Genomic DNA, 15,068 nt, shown 5'->3' with positions numbered 1-15,068 from the left:
TTTGCATGTTGTGTCCCTGTGGGTTTCCTCCGGGTGCTCCGTTTTCCCCCACAGTCCAAAGACATGCAGGTTAGGTTAACTGGTGACTCTAAATTGACTGTAGGTGTGAATGGTTGTCTGTGTCTATGTGTCAGCCCTGCGATGACCTGGCAACTTGTCCAGGGTGTACCCCGCCTTTCGCCCGTAGTCAGCTGGGATAGGCTCCAGCTTGCCTGCGACCCTGTAGAACAGGATAAAGCGGCTAGAGATGATGAGATGAGATGAGATGCTGATTGGTCAGTTTTGACCTCGTGCTTCCATTTATGCTAATTAGAAAATGGAAGGACCAATGGATAATCCAGAAGAGACTAGATTCAATCCCTTTCATGTGATGGGTCCAAATAAACTGTGTGCAATATCAACTATGTCACATAGCAGGTTTTGACCTGACAGCGACGATATGTATATTTATTTAGATTTTGTAGACTACTATTTTTCATAATAGTAAATACTGTAATTATTGCACATTTTTTAAAAAAAATCTATCTTAATTGTAACATACTTTTATCGGATGAAATAAAGGCAGATAGCAGAACAGACAACAGAGACTTCTTTTTTTCCCATCAGTGCATCTATTTTAGTGATAGCTATCAGGAGGTTTGGGCGAAGAGTTTTGCTGTAAAGTCGCTTAGAGCTGCTTTAACAGCAGATCCTCTTCTTCTCCTCCCCGCTAACGTCACCCACGCAGCCGTGGCGTCCCTCTGGAGCCAACAACATGGAGTCGGATCGTCTGCACCGCTAAAGCCGAGCAGCGCCTCAGCTTTCCCCGATCCTGCAACAACAAACGCGGTGTCTTTCTGCAGTAAAGCGGCCGCGCGCGTGTAGCGACAGACTTCAAGCCCGACACGGCATGGGGAGCTCGGTGTGCGCTGTTCCGGAGAGCAGCGGGGCGGGCAGGCCGTGACGGTGAGCGGGACACGATTTTTTCTGCTTCCCCAAAGCGGTATTTAACATTCCCGGGATGTTCTCTTTCTCCCTGCGCTGCCACAGTGACCGAGGCGCAGGGAAGCACTAGGCTAAACCCTGCTGCGGCTGGGCGTCAGTGTTCAGCAGCTCTAGCGAGAAAAACGCTGTGCTCTCCATGATCGTCATGACAAGGACGGGGCTAAATTTACCCAAACCAGACATGTTGAAATAAGGTCAGACGGTACAGGATTGCAGCGGGCAGGTGGGGCGAATATGAGCAAAGGAATTCAGCACTTTGGTTTATTATTTCCCTCCACAACTTCTTTCATGTAACTGAAGTACTCATAATATCACAACACTTCTGTTAAGTTGCTTTAACCGTGCTGTTAAAGTGCGATTGTGTTTATAAATGCAGCTCATGGAATCCGGTCAGTTTCCTTCCAGTGCTTTTCTTTTTACAAATCTTAAAGCTTGCATGTGCATGCTGTCGTGTTATAGGTTGTTTTACAATCAGGGTACGCAAGCTAAAAAGCACATCTAACGCTTATTATCTTCAATATCAAAAGGCTTGACTAAATAAACTTGGTTGTTTATTGTAGCCCTGTGATAGCTCTATTTACCATGCAAAAAAAAAAAAAATTGGTGATAACGTTATTTTTGGTGAATGTATGGCAATATAGGTCATATTTAGCAAAATTACTCGTGTCATTTAGAAAAAGTGCTTTTTTGACCACAGGTAGCTCCAAAAGGGATGCACTTAAATCATTCTTTATACCATAAAACACATATTTGGTTCCATATCATTGGAAACATAGTTAAGTTTTAATGTTGAATGCCAGCAAGTTTTCAGACTATTTTGATCAAATTAGTGTGGTCAAAAAAAAGTCCTCTCCGAGACAGCTAATTTTTCAATATAAAATAACATATATCTAAAATGATTGTTTTCATCCTAAAATGTGGTCAAGATATCGGGACATAAATATTAGAGACAACTAACACAAAGCTTACAGCCTTATATTTAAAAGCACTATGGAAGTAGTGGATTCTGAATTGTCCAAAAAAAAAAAAAAGTCCTCTCCGAGAATCACTTCATTTGTTTCTCCCAGCCCTGCTTAAAGCTACACTTAATCTTGTTATAATACAAACTATATATTGTTATTCTTTAACTTGTCCTTCACTTAAAAACTGGTACAAGAACCAGTTTGAATCAATTTGAATTTTGGACCCCTGTGACACAAACTTTGTACCCTGATTGTAAAACAACCCTTATTGCATCGAAATCTATACATGTGTGTGTGTGTGTGTGTGTGTGTGTGTGTGTGACCAGAACAGGACACCATGTAGGTGGGTTGAACAGATTACAACACCGGATCATGGAACCTGACATAGGTCCTCTTCCCAGTATGGACCCCCATGATCCGACATCCATCCGGGAGCTCCCGGAATCCCCCTCTCTACTCAGCAACAGCTTGATGGTGAGAGGTTACAACACACCAGGGATTCTCAACCTTGTTCTTTCTTGTACTGAGATCAAAACACAAACACTTAACAATGCTTTATTGTATGTAAGAGCCAACAACTGCAGCCACTCTGTACTTACCATGTGTAATGAGTGGACTGGGTTTGTGCGTCACACTGCAAGTCGGGAGATGTAGTTGGAAGTGCACGTCTTGTCTTGACTGTAACATCCAAACTTAGATTACTACTTGGTTTTATGCACACAAGGACTCTGCTATAGTCCTTATATACGTGTAACTACATTGTAATGCCACATTTTAGATGGTTAGGCTGCGATATAAAGGTTGAGAAGTTATGTTCTATTCCTTTGATTTTATATTTGTTCTGGTGTTAATTCAATTATTACAAATGTGATCTTTTTTTTCTGCAGCATAAACAGCTCTTTTAAATTCTTATTAATCCACACACATACACACAGGCAGGATTGCCCCAAGGTGGTGATCTGGAGAGGGATGATGAAGATGTAAACCTCCTCCACAAAAGTGCATCTTATGAGAAGAGTGAGAGTAAACACAGATCCTCAGCCTTCTCCTCATCTCTAACATGGGACTCAGACTCTGAGAAAGAAACATTTGATGGTATTTTTTTGCATTTTTATTATGTCAGTACGTAATTAGGCGAAGGATAAAGCTAGAGATATGTGCTTTTCATGTACAGTACCAGTCAAAAGTTTGGACACACCTTCTCATACAATGGTTTTACTTTATTTTTATTAATTAAAAGACACCATGTCTTAAAGTAATGATGGATGTTGCTGCTTTTTACTTAGTTGAGCGGTTCTTGACATAATATGGATTACTACAGTTGTGGAATAGGGCTATTTATTGTATTTTTATTATGTACTATTTACTGTTTGATCTCAAATGCTTTAAGAAGGCAAGAAATTGCACTAGGGCAGCACGGTGGTGTAGTGGATAGGTCCTGGGTTCGAGCCCAGTGGCCAACGGGGGTCTTTCTGTGTGGAGTTTGCATGTTCTTCCCGTGTCAAGTCAAGTCAAGTTTATTTGTATAGCGCTTTTAACAATAAACATTGTCGCAAAGCAGCTTTACAGAATTTGAACGACTTAAAACATGAGCTAATGTTATCCCTAATCTATCCCCAATGAGCAAGCCTGTGGCGACGGTGGCAAGGAAAAACCCGCTCAGACGACATGAGGAAGAAACCTCGAGAGGAACCAGACTCAAAAGGGAACCCATCCTCATTTGGGCAACAACAGACAACATGATTATAACATTAACAGTTTTAACATGAAGTCAGTTTCGTTGATGTTATAACTCTTCATTGATGGAAACTTGAGTGCAAAACTGTTCATGACAACTGCAGTCCTAAAGTTAGCAAGTCAACTGTAGTCCTCAGCCATAAAAGCATTACTGTAAGAGTCCAGAGCGTCCTCCAGGTGTGACTTTCAACTGTCCACATGGGGCCGTCCTCCACAGGAGTAATGCGATGAGACTCCAACCAGACACAGGGCACCAGGATGGATCAGGCAGGTCCGAGGAGCAGAAGAGGTCAGCATCTCGATCTCAGGATTGACATGTAACTCAGAGGGACAGAGATTTTTTTTTTGGGGGGGGAGGAAGAAAACACAGGTGTTAGGTATGCCCAATGTCACCTGAATAAGTAGGAACAGTATACATATTGCACTGAGCACAAGCAGGGACTCCGGGAACTAACTATGTGTCTGTGTGAGTGTGCTCCGGTTTCCCCCACAATCCAAAGACATGCAAGTTAGGCTAACTGGTGGCTCTAAATTGACCATAGGTGTGAGTATGAATGGTTGGTTGTCTCTATGTGTCAGCCCTGCGATGATCTGCCGATTTGTCCAGGGTGTACCCCACCTCTCGCCCATAGTCAGCTGGAATAGGCTCTAGCTTGCCTGCAACCCTGCACAGGATTAGCAGTTACGGATGATGGATGGATAGATGGAAATTACACTAATTAACTTTTGAAGAGGCAAAGCTGTTCATTAAAAAGCATTCCAGGTGACTACCTCATGAAGCTGGTTAAGATAACGCCGATAGTGTGCAAAGCATCATCAAGGTAAATGGTGGCTACTTTGAAGAATCTAAAATATGAAACATATTTGTTTTAAGACTTTTCTGTTTACCACATAATTCCATATATATTCCATATGCTATTTCAGTGTTGATGTCTTCAGTATTGTTCTGCAATGTAGAAAATAGTCAAAATACAGGAAAAACTATGAATGAGTAGGGGTGTCCAGACTTTTGACTGCTACTGTATATATACAGTGTTTACCAGATTATTGGCACCGTTTGTGAAAATGAGCAAAAATTAATGTATAAATATAGGCCAAAGTGGTGAGCTGTAGATTCGAAGCACTCTTGTGGCCAGTTCTTGCCAACTTACTTAGAACAAAAAAGAAACTATCGATCATTATACTTATCAAGTGTTTTGACGATAGTTCAGTGCTAATCATATGAAATGTCTGCTGCTAACTGGCATATTACTGATGACTAGGTTTTTAAAGTAACCCAGTCATCATTACAAATCTACTTCCAAATTAACACGATGATGCAGTACACCAGATTTCAGCTATTTGAGTTTTAAGTCCACCCCTATTGATGACCTCACCCAAAACATGGTACTAAACATGCTTTTCAAAGTGCGTGTGAGTCCGTCCATGCAACCAATCGTGAGTTGCAGCTGTGTGAGTAAACCAAACTCCTTCCCCGCTATGAGTGGTTGGCATGTGGTTGCCATATTGTTCACAAATTTCAATGTGTTTTTGATAATTATTGAGGTTCAAACTAATGAGTACTTTGTGAAATAAGGGCAAAAATATCCTAGAACTAGTTTGCAAAAATATGTTTTTCATATTATAGAAATGATTATACATTTGATGGGGTGGGTCCAAATAGTCCAAAAGACAAATTTTTATGATTTCACTGTACTTTTATTTTACAGAAGATATTGTATTTGTTGTGACTGTTGATTGCTGTTGTTGCGACTTGTTTATATGAGCAAAAACATGAGCAGTGAGTAAATTAGGCCCCACCTTGGCAGAATTGATTGACATGTAGTGGCTCATTATTTACAAATCTCTCTATTGTCGACAAATGTTTTTTTTATTTGTTTATTTATTTTAAATAATTGAGTTTCACACTCTGCTGTGTAGTGTGTGACAAATATTTTGAAGATATGGCACGAATCCTTGGACTACTTTGCAAAAGTAGGTTTTATGTATTATGCAAATTAGCTCAAAAGTGGGCAGAAATGAATGGTCCAAACTGGTGTCCAGTTTGCCATGAAATCAAGGCCTCAGGGTTTTCAAGCTCTGTGCTACAACGTGCAGTGCTGTGCTGTAGTGCCACCATTAGGCCAGTTGGGCCTGCCTCGCTTGCCTGAGCAGCAGAAGAAGAGTATTAACTATTTATCAAATTTCATGTCACTGTGACTTACAGTTTGGTCTGCACAATTCCTTTTAGGAGACAAGAATACAAATAAGAAAAATGCAAGCAAAATCAAAAGGGTTCCAGCATCTTTGGTGCTTCGGAAGAGTGAAATTAAAAAAAAAAAGAGAGAGAGATTTTCAGCTCAACAGGGACATTGTATAGTTTTATTTAACTTATTTTTCATTCCCAAAAGGTTTTTTACCTACAAAACACTGGTTATAAAATTGCCAACAACTGATATTTTGAGACATCTGCCTATGTCCAACAAAGATGGAGACACATGTAGCGAGATCTTGAACTTGATCAATTCTAACAACAGGTATTCAGTAGGGTTAAAATCCAGGGATTTTACATCTGTGCAAACTCATATTTATAGCCCATTTAAAGAGGACATGGTTAAAAGCAGCAATAGAGTTTGAAGAGCGTGAATAAAAAATATTATACATTTTTTAAGAATAACTGTTTGTTTGCATTTATTTAAATATTTTTCCTAAGAGCGTATTCCTGAAGAGAGGAAATACTATTATATAAAAAGAATACTATATTATAATTATATTACACAACATATAATTAAATATTATAAAATTAGTATAATATGTACTATATACTGTAATTATAGTGTATGTAATTACTATATACCCTCACCGGCCACTTTATTAGGAACACCCATCTACCTGCTGGTTTATGCAGTTATCTAATCAGCCAATCCCTTAACAGCAGCACAATGCATAAAATCATGCAGATACAAATCAAGAGCTTCAGTTAATGCTCACTTCAAACATCAGAATGGGAAAAACTGTGATCTTTGTGACTTTCACTGTGGCATGGGTGTTGGTGCCAGATCGACTGGTATGAGTATTTCAGAATCTGCTGATCTCCTGGGGTTTTCACACACAACAGTCTCTAGAGTTTACACAGAACGGTGCAAAAAACAAAAAAACATTGAGTGAGCGACAGTTCTGTGGGTGGAAATGTCTTGTTGATAAGAGAGGTTTCAGAGGAAAATGGCCAGATTGGGTCAAGCTTCCAGGAAGGATATAGTAACTCATCATCACTCTTTACAACCGTGGTGAGCAGAAAAGCATCTCAGCATGCAACAGCAGAAGACCACATTGGGTTCCACTCCTGCCAGCCAAGAACAAGAATCTTAGAATCAAGAACAAGTTCCTATTAAAGTGGCCGGTGAGTGTATAACAAAATACTGTTATGTAATTTTTTTGGTAGACCAAAGAGAAGTAGTTTCTTATTTTTTGAATGGAAAGTTCAGTGTGTGGGTGCCAATAATTCTGGAGAACATTGTGTGTATATATTTGTAAATCTTCAGTGTTAAGTCATTTGTGTTGTCTGTGTTCCCACTGGTGTATGTTAGAAGAGGAACTTCAGCACTTTTCTAATCCTCATGGCCTTGCTGCTCACAGTCCAGGAAGTCCCACCTGTGAACAGGAGCAAGACAAGTGAGTGAGATATTTAGTTTGACAAAAGTTGGAGAGGTATTCTGACATATATGCATAGTGCACATATAGCCTGAGTTTATCCTCGTTTGTATGCTCTTTTCAGTGCTACTGCGTGCAGAGTTGACTGTGGAGTTTACCGAACACCTGAAAAGCCCAAGAAAATAGTGTTAGACAAAAACCTGTCTAGTTCTTTGGACGCACAAGGTCAAGACAGAGATGCATGCAGAGATCCAGGGATGGTACAGTCCAGCACTCAACAATGTGGTTTGTGAAAATGCATTATTTTGCAGAGAGAAATATATATTAAAAAGAATATAATTTCAGTATGTAGTACTGACTTATGTCGTCTTCCCATTTATTTGCAGTCGAAAATGATAACGTTGGAGGTGTATCAGATCAAGTTGGGCCACTTTTCTCAGACACAATACCAATAGAGGAAAACCAAAAAGAAGAGGATGAGAAAGGGTTTGATCCCAAGAAGAAGGAAATAAAGAAAGTTCCAGAACGAGATGTATATACCTTCCCGGGTGATTCAGATCCTGAAAGTCCACCACCAGGTCCATGGGCGCACTGCACCTTCATCCAGCGCAGGAGAAAGAAAAGAGCCTTACTGAGACCTTTTTCTGGACTCAATCCTTGGCAGTGCACACCTGGTACAGTCAGGAAGACCAGAGTAAACCCCTCCAGGGCAAAAGAGTGCAGTAAATTTGTGAACGATAAGGAAGGTGTGTTTGAATTTAAGGAGGAAGAGGAAGAGAAGGTTCAAGGCAAGAAGCAGTCACAAGAATACAGAGAAGAACTTTGTCAAGAGATTTTCACCTGTGTTGAATGTAGCATCTACTTTAAAAAAGCAGCACATCTGAGGGAGCACATGCGAGAACATGGCCAAGGCAGTGGGAGAAAAGGACAGTGTGAAGAAGATAATGCAAGGAGGAGGCGAGCCAAGAAAGGTGGCTTTGAGTGTATGGAATGTGGACAGAATTTCGCCGATAGGCTGGTGCTGTTGGACCATCACAGACGCCATCAGGAGTCACGGCACAAGATCTTGGAGGAGATGGGAAAGCTGAATGATGGAGGGAAGAGAGCAAATCGCAGAAATTCCAGAAAGCCAGCCACGAATAAGTCCTTGGCCATTTGTGGCCAGTTTGTTTGTCTTAAGTGCAACTATAGCTCTGATGTGCCTCAAGAGCTTGCAGATCACGCCAAGACACATACAACTCGGACCAGGGCTGGTGGGCACCGTGTCTCACCCCGCTTCCAGCAAAAATCCAGCAGAAAAGGATGGACACGGTATTCTGGTAATGCTGCATCGACCACAGCGGTTAGTGATAGGTACCCCACCAGAGCTTCTGTGCAAATGGGGGGAAGTAAGCCTGAAACTGACCATTTGCAGGGCAAAGACTGCGATCCAGAGAGTGAGAATAAGACTGATCTCTTTCCAGGACCTAGCCAGAATCACACAGTATCTGAAAATCCAGCAGAACCCACAGACAAGCCAGAATTAGAAAGTACTCAGTCTGAAGCTGCTCCCCTTGTAAGTCCAAGCCTACAGGAGGAGTCTGGGTCTGCTGAGGTTGGGCTTGGAGAAGAGAATGTCTCAAATCTCCAAACTCCTGAGCTTTTACTTACAAACACAAAGGCTGAAACACGGCAAAAGGATGTTGTTTTCAAGGGCACAGGAAATCGCCGCTCAAAACGAGTTCTGAGGCGTGTAATAGGACGAATACGAGCAAGTAGCAGACTGGATCCCCAGTCTACTGATACTAGTGATACAAATATCAATATGCAAAACACTGAGGAAACCACAGAGCTGAGCCAAAAAGCATCTGTACTACCAGATCTAGAGGGTGATCTCATGGTGGCCAACAAAGCAGGTAAGACAAGACAACAGAACAACCATGACAGGAAGATCATTTCAGTCATATATAAGTATTATTTGTTTCCAAAGTGTTTTTTTTTTTGTTATTGTGCTTGGTAAGCATTGTATTTCAAAAGTGTTCATGAATTTAAAAGTGTAATAAGGTTTGTATCATAGAGCCATAAACACTGAAAAACCAAATCAAATTAACATTTGGTGTGACAGCCTTTTGTGTTAAAAATTGCATGTTGTGCAATTCTATAAGAAAATTAGCTGGCAGACTTTTCCAGGCATCTTGGAAATTTTGGCTGTCTCCCATAATTCTATCTCTGCAAGGTCCTAGACAGCTCTGATGTTAAGCTCAGGGATCTGCTGTATTGCCTAATGTTACTTTCTTTACCAACATACAAATATTTCTCTGCAATATTTCTTTTCATTTTTTTTGGAAATGTTTGCAAACCTACATTTTACTCTATTCTGCTAAGAACCTCTATTCTACTAAGACTAATGCAGAAGACATAAAAATCTAAGAGAAAGTTTTTAATAAAAGGTTTTGCCTAAAACTTGGTTTCCTTCAGAGACTTTACTTTGGTCTGTACTTCTGCTGCAGACTCTTGGGAAGCATCTGGCTTGGTGTTGCAGCTGCAGCATAGTTTCTGTGCTCAATTCTGAGGGGCAAAAGAGAGGATAGCTTTGGCTGAAAGACAACATGCTCAGCTTAGACACAAGCTATGCCTTGTCCACAAAAATGCCCATAGCTCTGGCCTCCTATCCCTCTCATATACAAGCCCTGAAATATCAAGAATAGTCCAATTTTAACTCTGTTGGTCATTATTTCTTGCTGTACTGTAGATACATAGTGTCCTCTGCAATTATTGACACCCTTGTAAAGATTAGTAAAAAGGGTGGAGAAAAATCCACCTTTTGGTGAAGTAGCTTCATCCCACACTGAAAAAAAATGAGAAAAATCCAAGCTTTACTTGAAATAAATTTATTCAGAGCAAAACAAATCCCTCGTCAAGAAATAAATATTTTCAACAAAAACATGTGCCACTATTATTGGCACCCCTGCATTTAAAACTTTGTACAACCTCCCTTTGCCAGTAAAACAGCACTGAGTCTTCTCCAATAACATTTTATAAGGTTGGAGAAAACAGAGCAGGGCGTCTGAGACCATTCCTCTTTACACAATCTCTTCAAATCATCCAGCACCTGAGGCTCTCTCTTGTACTTTCTCCTCTTCAGCTCACCCCACAGGTTTTCAATGGGGTTCAGGTCAGGGGACTGAGATGGCCATGGCAGAAGCTTGATTCTGTGGTCAGCTAAACATTTTTGTGTTGATTTGGACAAATGTTTTGGATTATTGTCCTACTGGAAGATCCAGTGACAACCCAGTTTTAGTTTCCTGGCAAAGGCAACCAGATTTTGATTTAAAATGGTCTGGTATTTCATGTAGTCCATGATGCCATGTACCCCAACAAGGTTTCCAGGGCCTTTGGACCAAAAACAGCCCCAAAACATCACAGAACTTCCACCATATTTTACAGCTGGGATCGGGTTCTTTTCTTTATAGAGATCCTTCTTTTCATACCAAACCCACCTTGAGTATTTATTGCCAAAAAGCTCCATTTTTGTTTCATCAGACCAGAGAACACAGTTCCAGTCAAAGTTGCAGTAGCGTTTCACAAACTTCAGGCGCTTACGTTTGTTGTTAGCTGAAAGAAAAGGCTTTTTTTTCTTGCACATCTTCTAAATCTTTTGGCATAGAGGTGGCATCTGATGGTGGTTTTGGAAACTTGGAAACCATAAAATTTTACTATTTCATTAATTCACCAACAGTGATCCTTGGAGATTTTTTTTTGCCTCTCTTACCCTCCTCCTCACTGTATGTGGGGCAAAATAAATTTGGGTCCTCTTCCAGAAAAGTTTGTAACAGTTCCAGTTGGTGTCCACTTTATTTATTATTGCCCTAACAGTAGAAATGGACATTTTCAGGCAAGTAGCTATTTTTTTGTATAACCATTCCCTGACTTATGAAAGTCAACACACTTCTCCTTCATTTGGTCTGTGTGTTCTCTTATCTTTCCCATGTTGATGGATGACTAAGGGAATTTGGCCTCTGTGTCACCTCATATTTGTTCCCCAGTTAATCAGGAAGTCATGGACTGCAGCTTGAAAGTTCCTACACACTCCAATCAACTCAAAAATATACAATTTAAATGGGAAACATGCTTCAGTTGCATTGTGTTCACTATCATTTCCAGGGCTGCCAATAATTATGACAGATGTTTTGTTGAAAATAATTATTTCTTGACAAGGGATTTGTTTTTCTTGACGAGGGATTTGAATAAATTTATTTCAATTAAAGGTTGGATTTTTCTCATTTTTTCAATGTTAGATGAAACTACACCAAAAGGTGGAGTTTTTCTAACCCTTTTTACTAATCTTTGGGGGGACAGTAATTGTGGAGGGTACTGGATTGTATGTTCCTGTGTGAGGGTCTGCTTAAGACAGACTAAACATAATCTGAAACATTTTGAAAGATAATATCATCGTTATTGTTTTTATTGCAACCTTCTATTTTGTCTGCTCATTAAAAAAAAATTCCAATAAAAATGCACCAGTCCTGGGCACATGATGCCTGTGAGTTCTGGAAAAGCATACAAAGCCTGGGAAAGACCTTACATTGACCTTCAGAATTATTGCCACCAAATGAGCTGAATGACTGTAGAAAATAAACATTACACACAAAATATTTCAAAATTTCCCCTCAAGTAATAGGGACAAATATTCATCTTTATGTTAACACCAACAAAAAACTTTTTTTTAACAATTACTTAAAAATGTGCAGTATATTTGTGCCAAAATAATTGACACTGCTCATGAATATTTTACACTTTGTTAAATTTTGCGCTCAGTCCCTAGAAACTAACTGTCTCAACATGTAAAGAGGTAGTATAAATATAAGAATACATTTTTTAATCAACCATTACCATGGGAAAAACCAAAGAACTCTGACAACATAAAAGAGACAGATGGTTGTTGATCCACACAAATCAAGTAATGGATATGAAAATGCATAATTGCGCACAAATGGGGCCCAAACAAAACATTTTGCATGTCTAAAGAAGTTGGAAATTTGCCAGGAGTTGGGCCCATGAGCACAATGCGCCCACACACACAGTAAGGACGATGGTGAAAGAGGGGAAAAAATAGCCCAAAATTCACAGTTTAGAATTGCACAGTTTACTTGATTCTTATGGGCATCAACTTTCAAATCAGCTGTTGAATACCACTTTCATAACAACAAACTGAAATCATCACACAAAATGCAGCTCCTTAACTTCCATCCATTATCCGTAACTGCTTATCCTGTGCAGGGTCGCAGGCAAGCTGGAGCCTATCCCAGCTGATTATGGGTGAGAGACGGGGTACACCCTGGACAAGTCGCCAGATCATTGTAGGGGTTACACATAGAGACAAACAATCATTCACACTCACATTCACACCTACGGTCAAGTTAGAACCTCCAGTTAGCCTAACCTGCATGTCTTTAGACTGTAGTCTTGATACACTCTGGTCTTGATCATGACGTGGTGTCCGTTTAGGCGGTCTTAATTACAACACTGTTAAATGCTAATGAGTCCTGATGCGTCCCTGATAAGTATGTAACAGTAAAATATGTCATCAATGCAGGACGTGGTGTGCTAGTTTTGGTGACAGTGCACCAATGCTCAAAAAATGGTGAGGAGCACTGATGTACGTACTTGGTTGGAATGACTGTATGTTGCAGGTTTAATGTTTTTAACATAAATTGCGCATGGGGCCCTTTGACCTTCTAGCAGACGTGATGTATGCAGACACGAAATCTGAACACAAGTGGTCAGCTGGACACCTTTGAGACACGTGATACACACAGGTGTAAATGGCATTGTGTCTCAGCTGTCCACTTGCGATCCGATTGCCCAAGACACATTTTAAAACCAAATGTAAACAGGGCCTAAATCAACACGGAAACTTTTAAAGAAACATTAATCACTGTTTTGTAATGACCAACTCTGTCTGGATTTGAATTCTACTGAAAACCTGTAGTCTGAGTTGAAGGCAGAAGTTCATGTGGACAAACCTAGTAATATAAAGGAGCTCAAATGTTCCAAATAAATGAGTGGATGTCTCCAAGTGTCTCAAAAGATGTTCAATCCAAAGTGGATGAAGTGTCACCAACCTTGTTAGACATTAAAAGAAGAAATTCCATGCATAAAATATTAATTGTAAGCGTGTCAAAAAATTGGAAACCAGTGTTTTGTAGAAAAAATTGCATTAATTAAAAAATTGTGTTTAGAAAAACAAACATTTAGATTTCAGCTAATTGTTATTGATAACATACAGTTGGCATCCTTCTGTCTTGTAAGATAATTAATTTTGTTCCATGATTTCAGTGTGGTGTAGAGCTGCAGCGCCTGCTATGGCTGTGCAGTCCAATCCTTGAGCGACAGACTCTGTTACACTTGTTACAAATAAATGTCACATCCAACTGAGGTGGCGATGCAGCTGTTCTCTGCTGTCTATCCTCTCTCTCCTCTTCCCACTGCTGGCTTCTCTTTTGGTCACTTGCCAACACACCATCTTTGACAGCCCGTCTCCATTTTCTGTGATCTTGTGCTAGAGATTCCCAAGAGTCTATCTTGCATGCCTTCATGTCACATTTACAGACGTCTTTGAAGAGTAAAGCAGGCCTGGTTGCCTGCTTTATGTTATTGATCATATAAACTGTTTCATTTACATAATCATAGCACCTGGACAATTGAATATGTATAAATATAGGCTATATCACAATGAATCTTTTGTTAGGACCTGAAAGGCATATAAACTGGTTATAACCATCTTAAGTAATGATGCATTAAGTATGACTCTTGCCAACAAGTGCTGTTGCGTATATTTTACTTATTAAGGGGTCGACAAATGAGAAACTCTAATATCTAAAAATGACCACTACTGTGTCTTACTATGGATTACACATTGTTTTGTTGAATCGGCCAACGTTGTGTGAACTGTAGTCACATATGAACAGTTTGAAAGTTATAGTCTTAAAAACACGACAATTAATCAAATACCGTAAGTAATTCACTAAGAAGAACATACATCCTGTTGTGGTATATTGTTGATATCACTGCTTTTATTGGAGCCAGGATGTTTTGGATAATTAAACATTTATAACATGTGCCTCATTACTGAGCTGGAAGAATAGTGCTTTTCTAGTTTTGCTCTTCACATAACTGCCCACTTCTTTTCTTGCAGGAGTGGAGACATCTGCTCTAGTTTTAGATCTCAACATGTCTCCTCCACCAAAAGCCTCCAAGGACTCCAAAGAAGAGACAAATGAAGAGACCCTGCCTGACAGTGAAAAGGATGAATGTAGCAAAAACACCACTGATGAAAAAGATAATGATAATAATGATCTTGATGATGATGATGATGGTGATGATGATGACGATGACGGGGGTGATGATCAGAATGATAATGCCAGTGACAAAGAAGAGAACGAGGATGTTGTCAATCAGCTTGATGTCTTAACTGAAGAGGAGGATGAGGAAGATGAAGAGGGAATTTTGCTGAAGACTGTAGAAAAGAAATGTCCCTACTGCCAAGACTGCTTTGATAATGGAATTGGACTAGCTAATCATATTAGGGGTCACCTGAACAGAGTTGGAGTCAGTTACAAGGTTAGACACTTCATATCTCCAGAAGAGGTTAATGCCATTGAGAAGAAGTTCTCCTACCAAAAAAAGAAGAAGAAAGGTAAGATTAACCAGTTAACCACATTCAGTAATTTCCGTTTTTATCCCCTGCTGGCCGAAAGGCCTGAAGGGGGATTA

The 15,068-nt window shown here is 39.9% G+C and overlaps 1 protein-coding gene across 4 annotated transcripts in view; it reads left to right on the top strand.

Annotated features, from left to right (window-relative positions):
* The first annotated feature begins 631 nt into the window (after positions 1–631).
* Positions 632–15,068, top strand: part of wizb (WIZ zinc finger b) — a 39,969-nt gene continuing 25,532 nt past the window's right edge. Inside the window, exons 1-7 of one of the 4 annotated variants that reach the window (XM_060901573.1) lie at positions 632–945; positions 2,273–2,420; positions 2,882–3,041; positions 7,250–7,334; positions 7,438–7,598; positions 7,700–9,208; positions 14,491–14,991. In XM_060901573.1, coding sequence (XP_060757556.1) covers positions 2,319–2,420; positions 2,882–3,041; positions 7,250–7,334; positions 7,438–7,598; positions 7,700–9,208; positions 14,491–14,991 — 2,518 coding nt within the window. In that variant the 5' untranslated portion in view covers positions 632–945; positions 2,273–2,318. The remainder of the gene's footprint in view (positions 946–2,272; positions 2,421–2,881; positions 3,042–7,249; positions 7,335–7,437; positions 7,599–7,699; positions 9,209–14,490; positions 14,992–15,068) is intronic. The other 3 variants (XM_060901571.1, XM_060901570.1, XM_060901572.1) reach the window with 3 other exon arrangements.

The sequence above is a fragment of the Neoarius graeffei genome, chromosome 20, assembly GCF_027579695.1.
Source record: "Neoarius graeffei isolate fNeoGra1 chromosome 20, fNeoGra1.pri, whole genome shotgun sequence".
NCBI classification, from domain to species: domain Eukaryota; kingdom Metazoa; phylum Chordata; class Actinopteri; order Siluriformes; family Ariidae; genus Neoarius; species Neoarius graeffei.
Note: the sequence above shows the minus strand (reverse complement) of the source record. Positions and strands in the feature narration are given on the sequence as shown.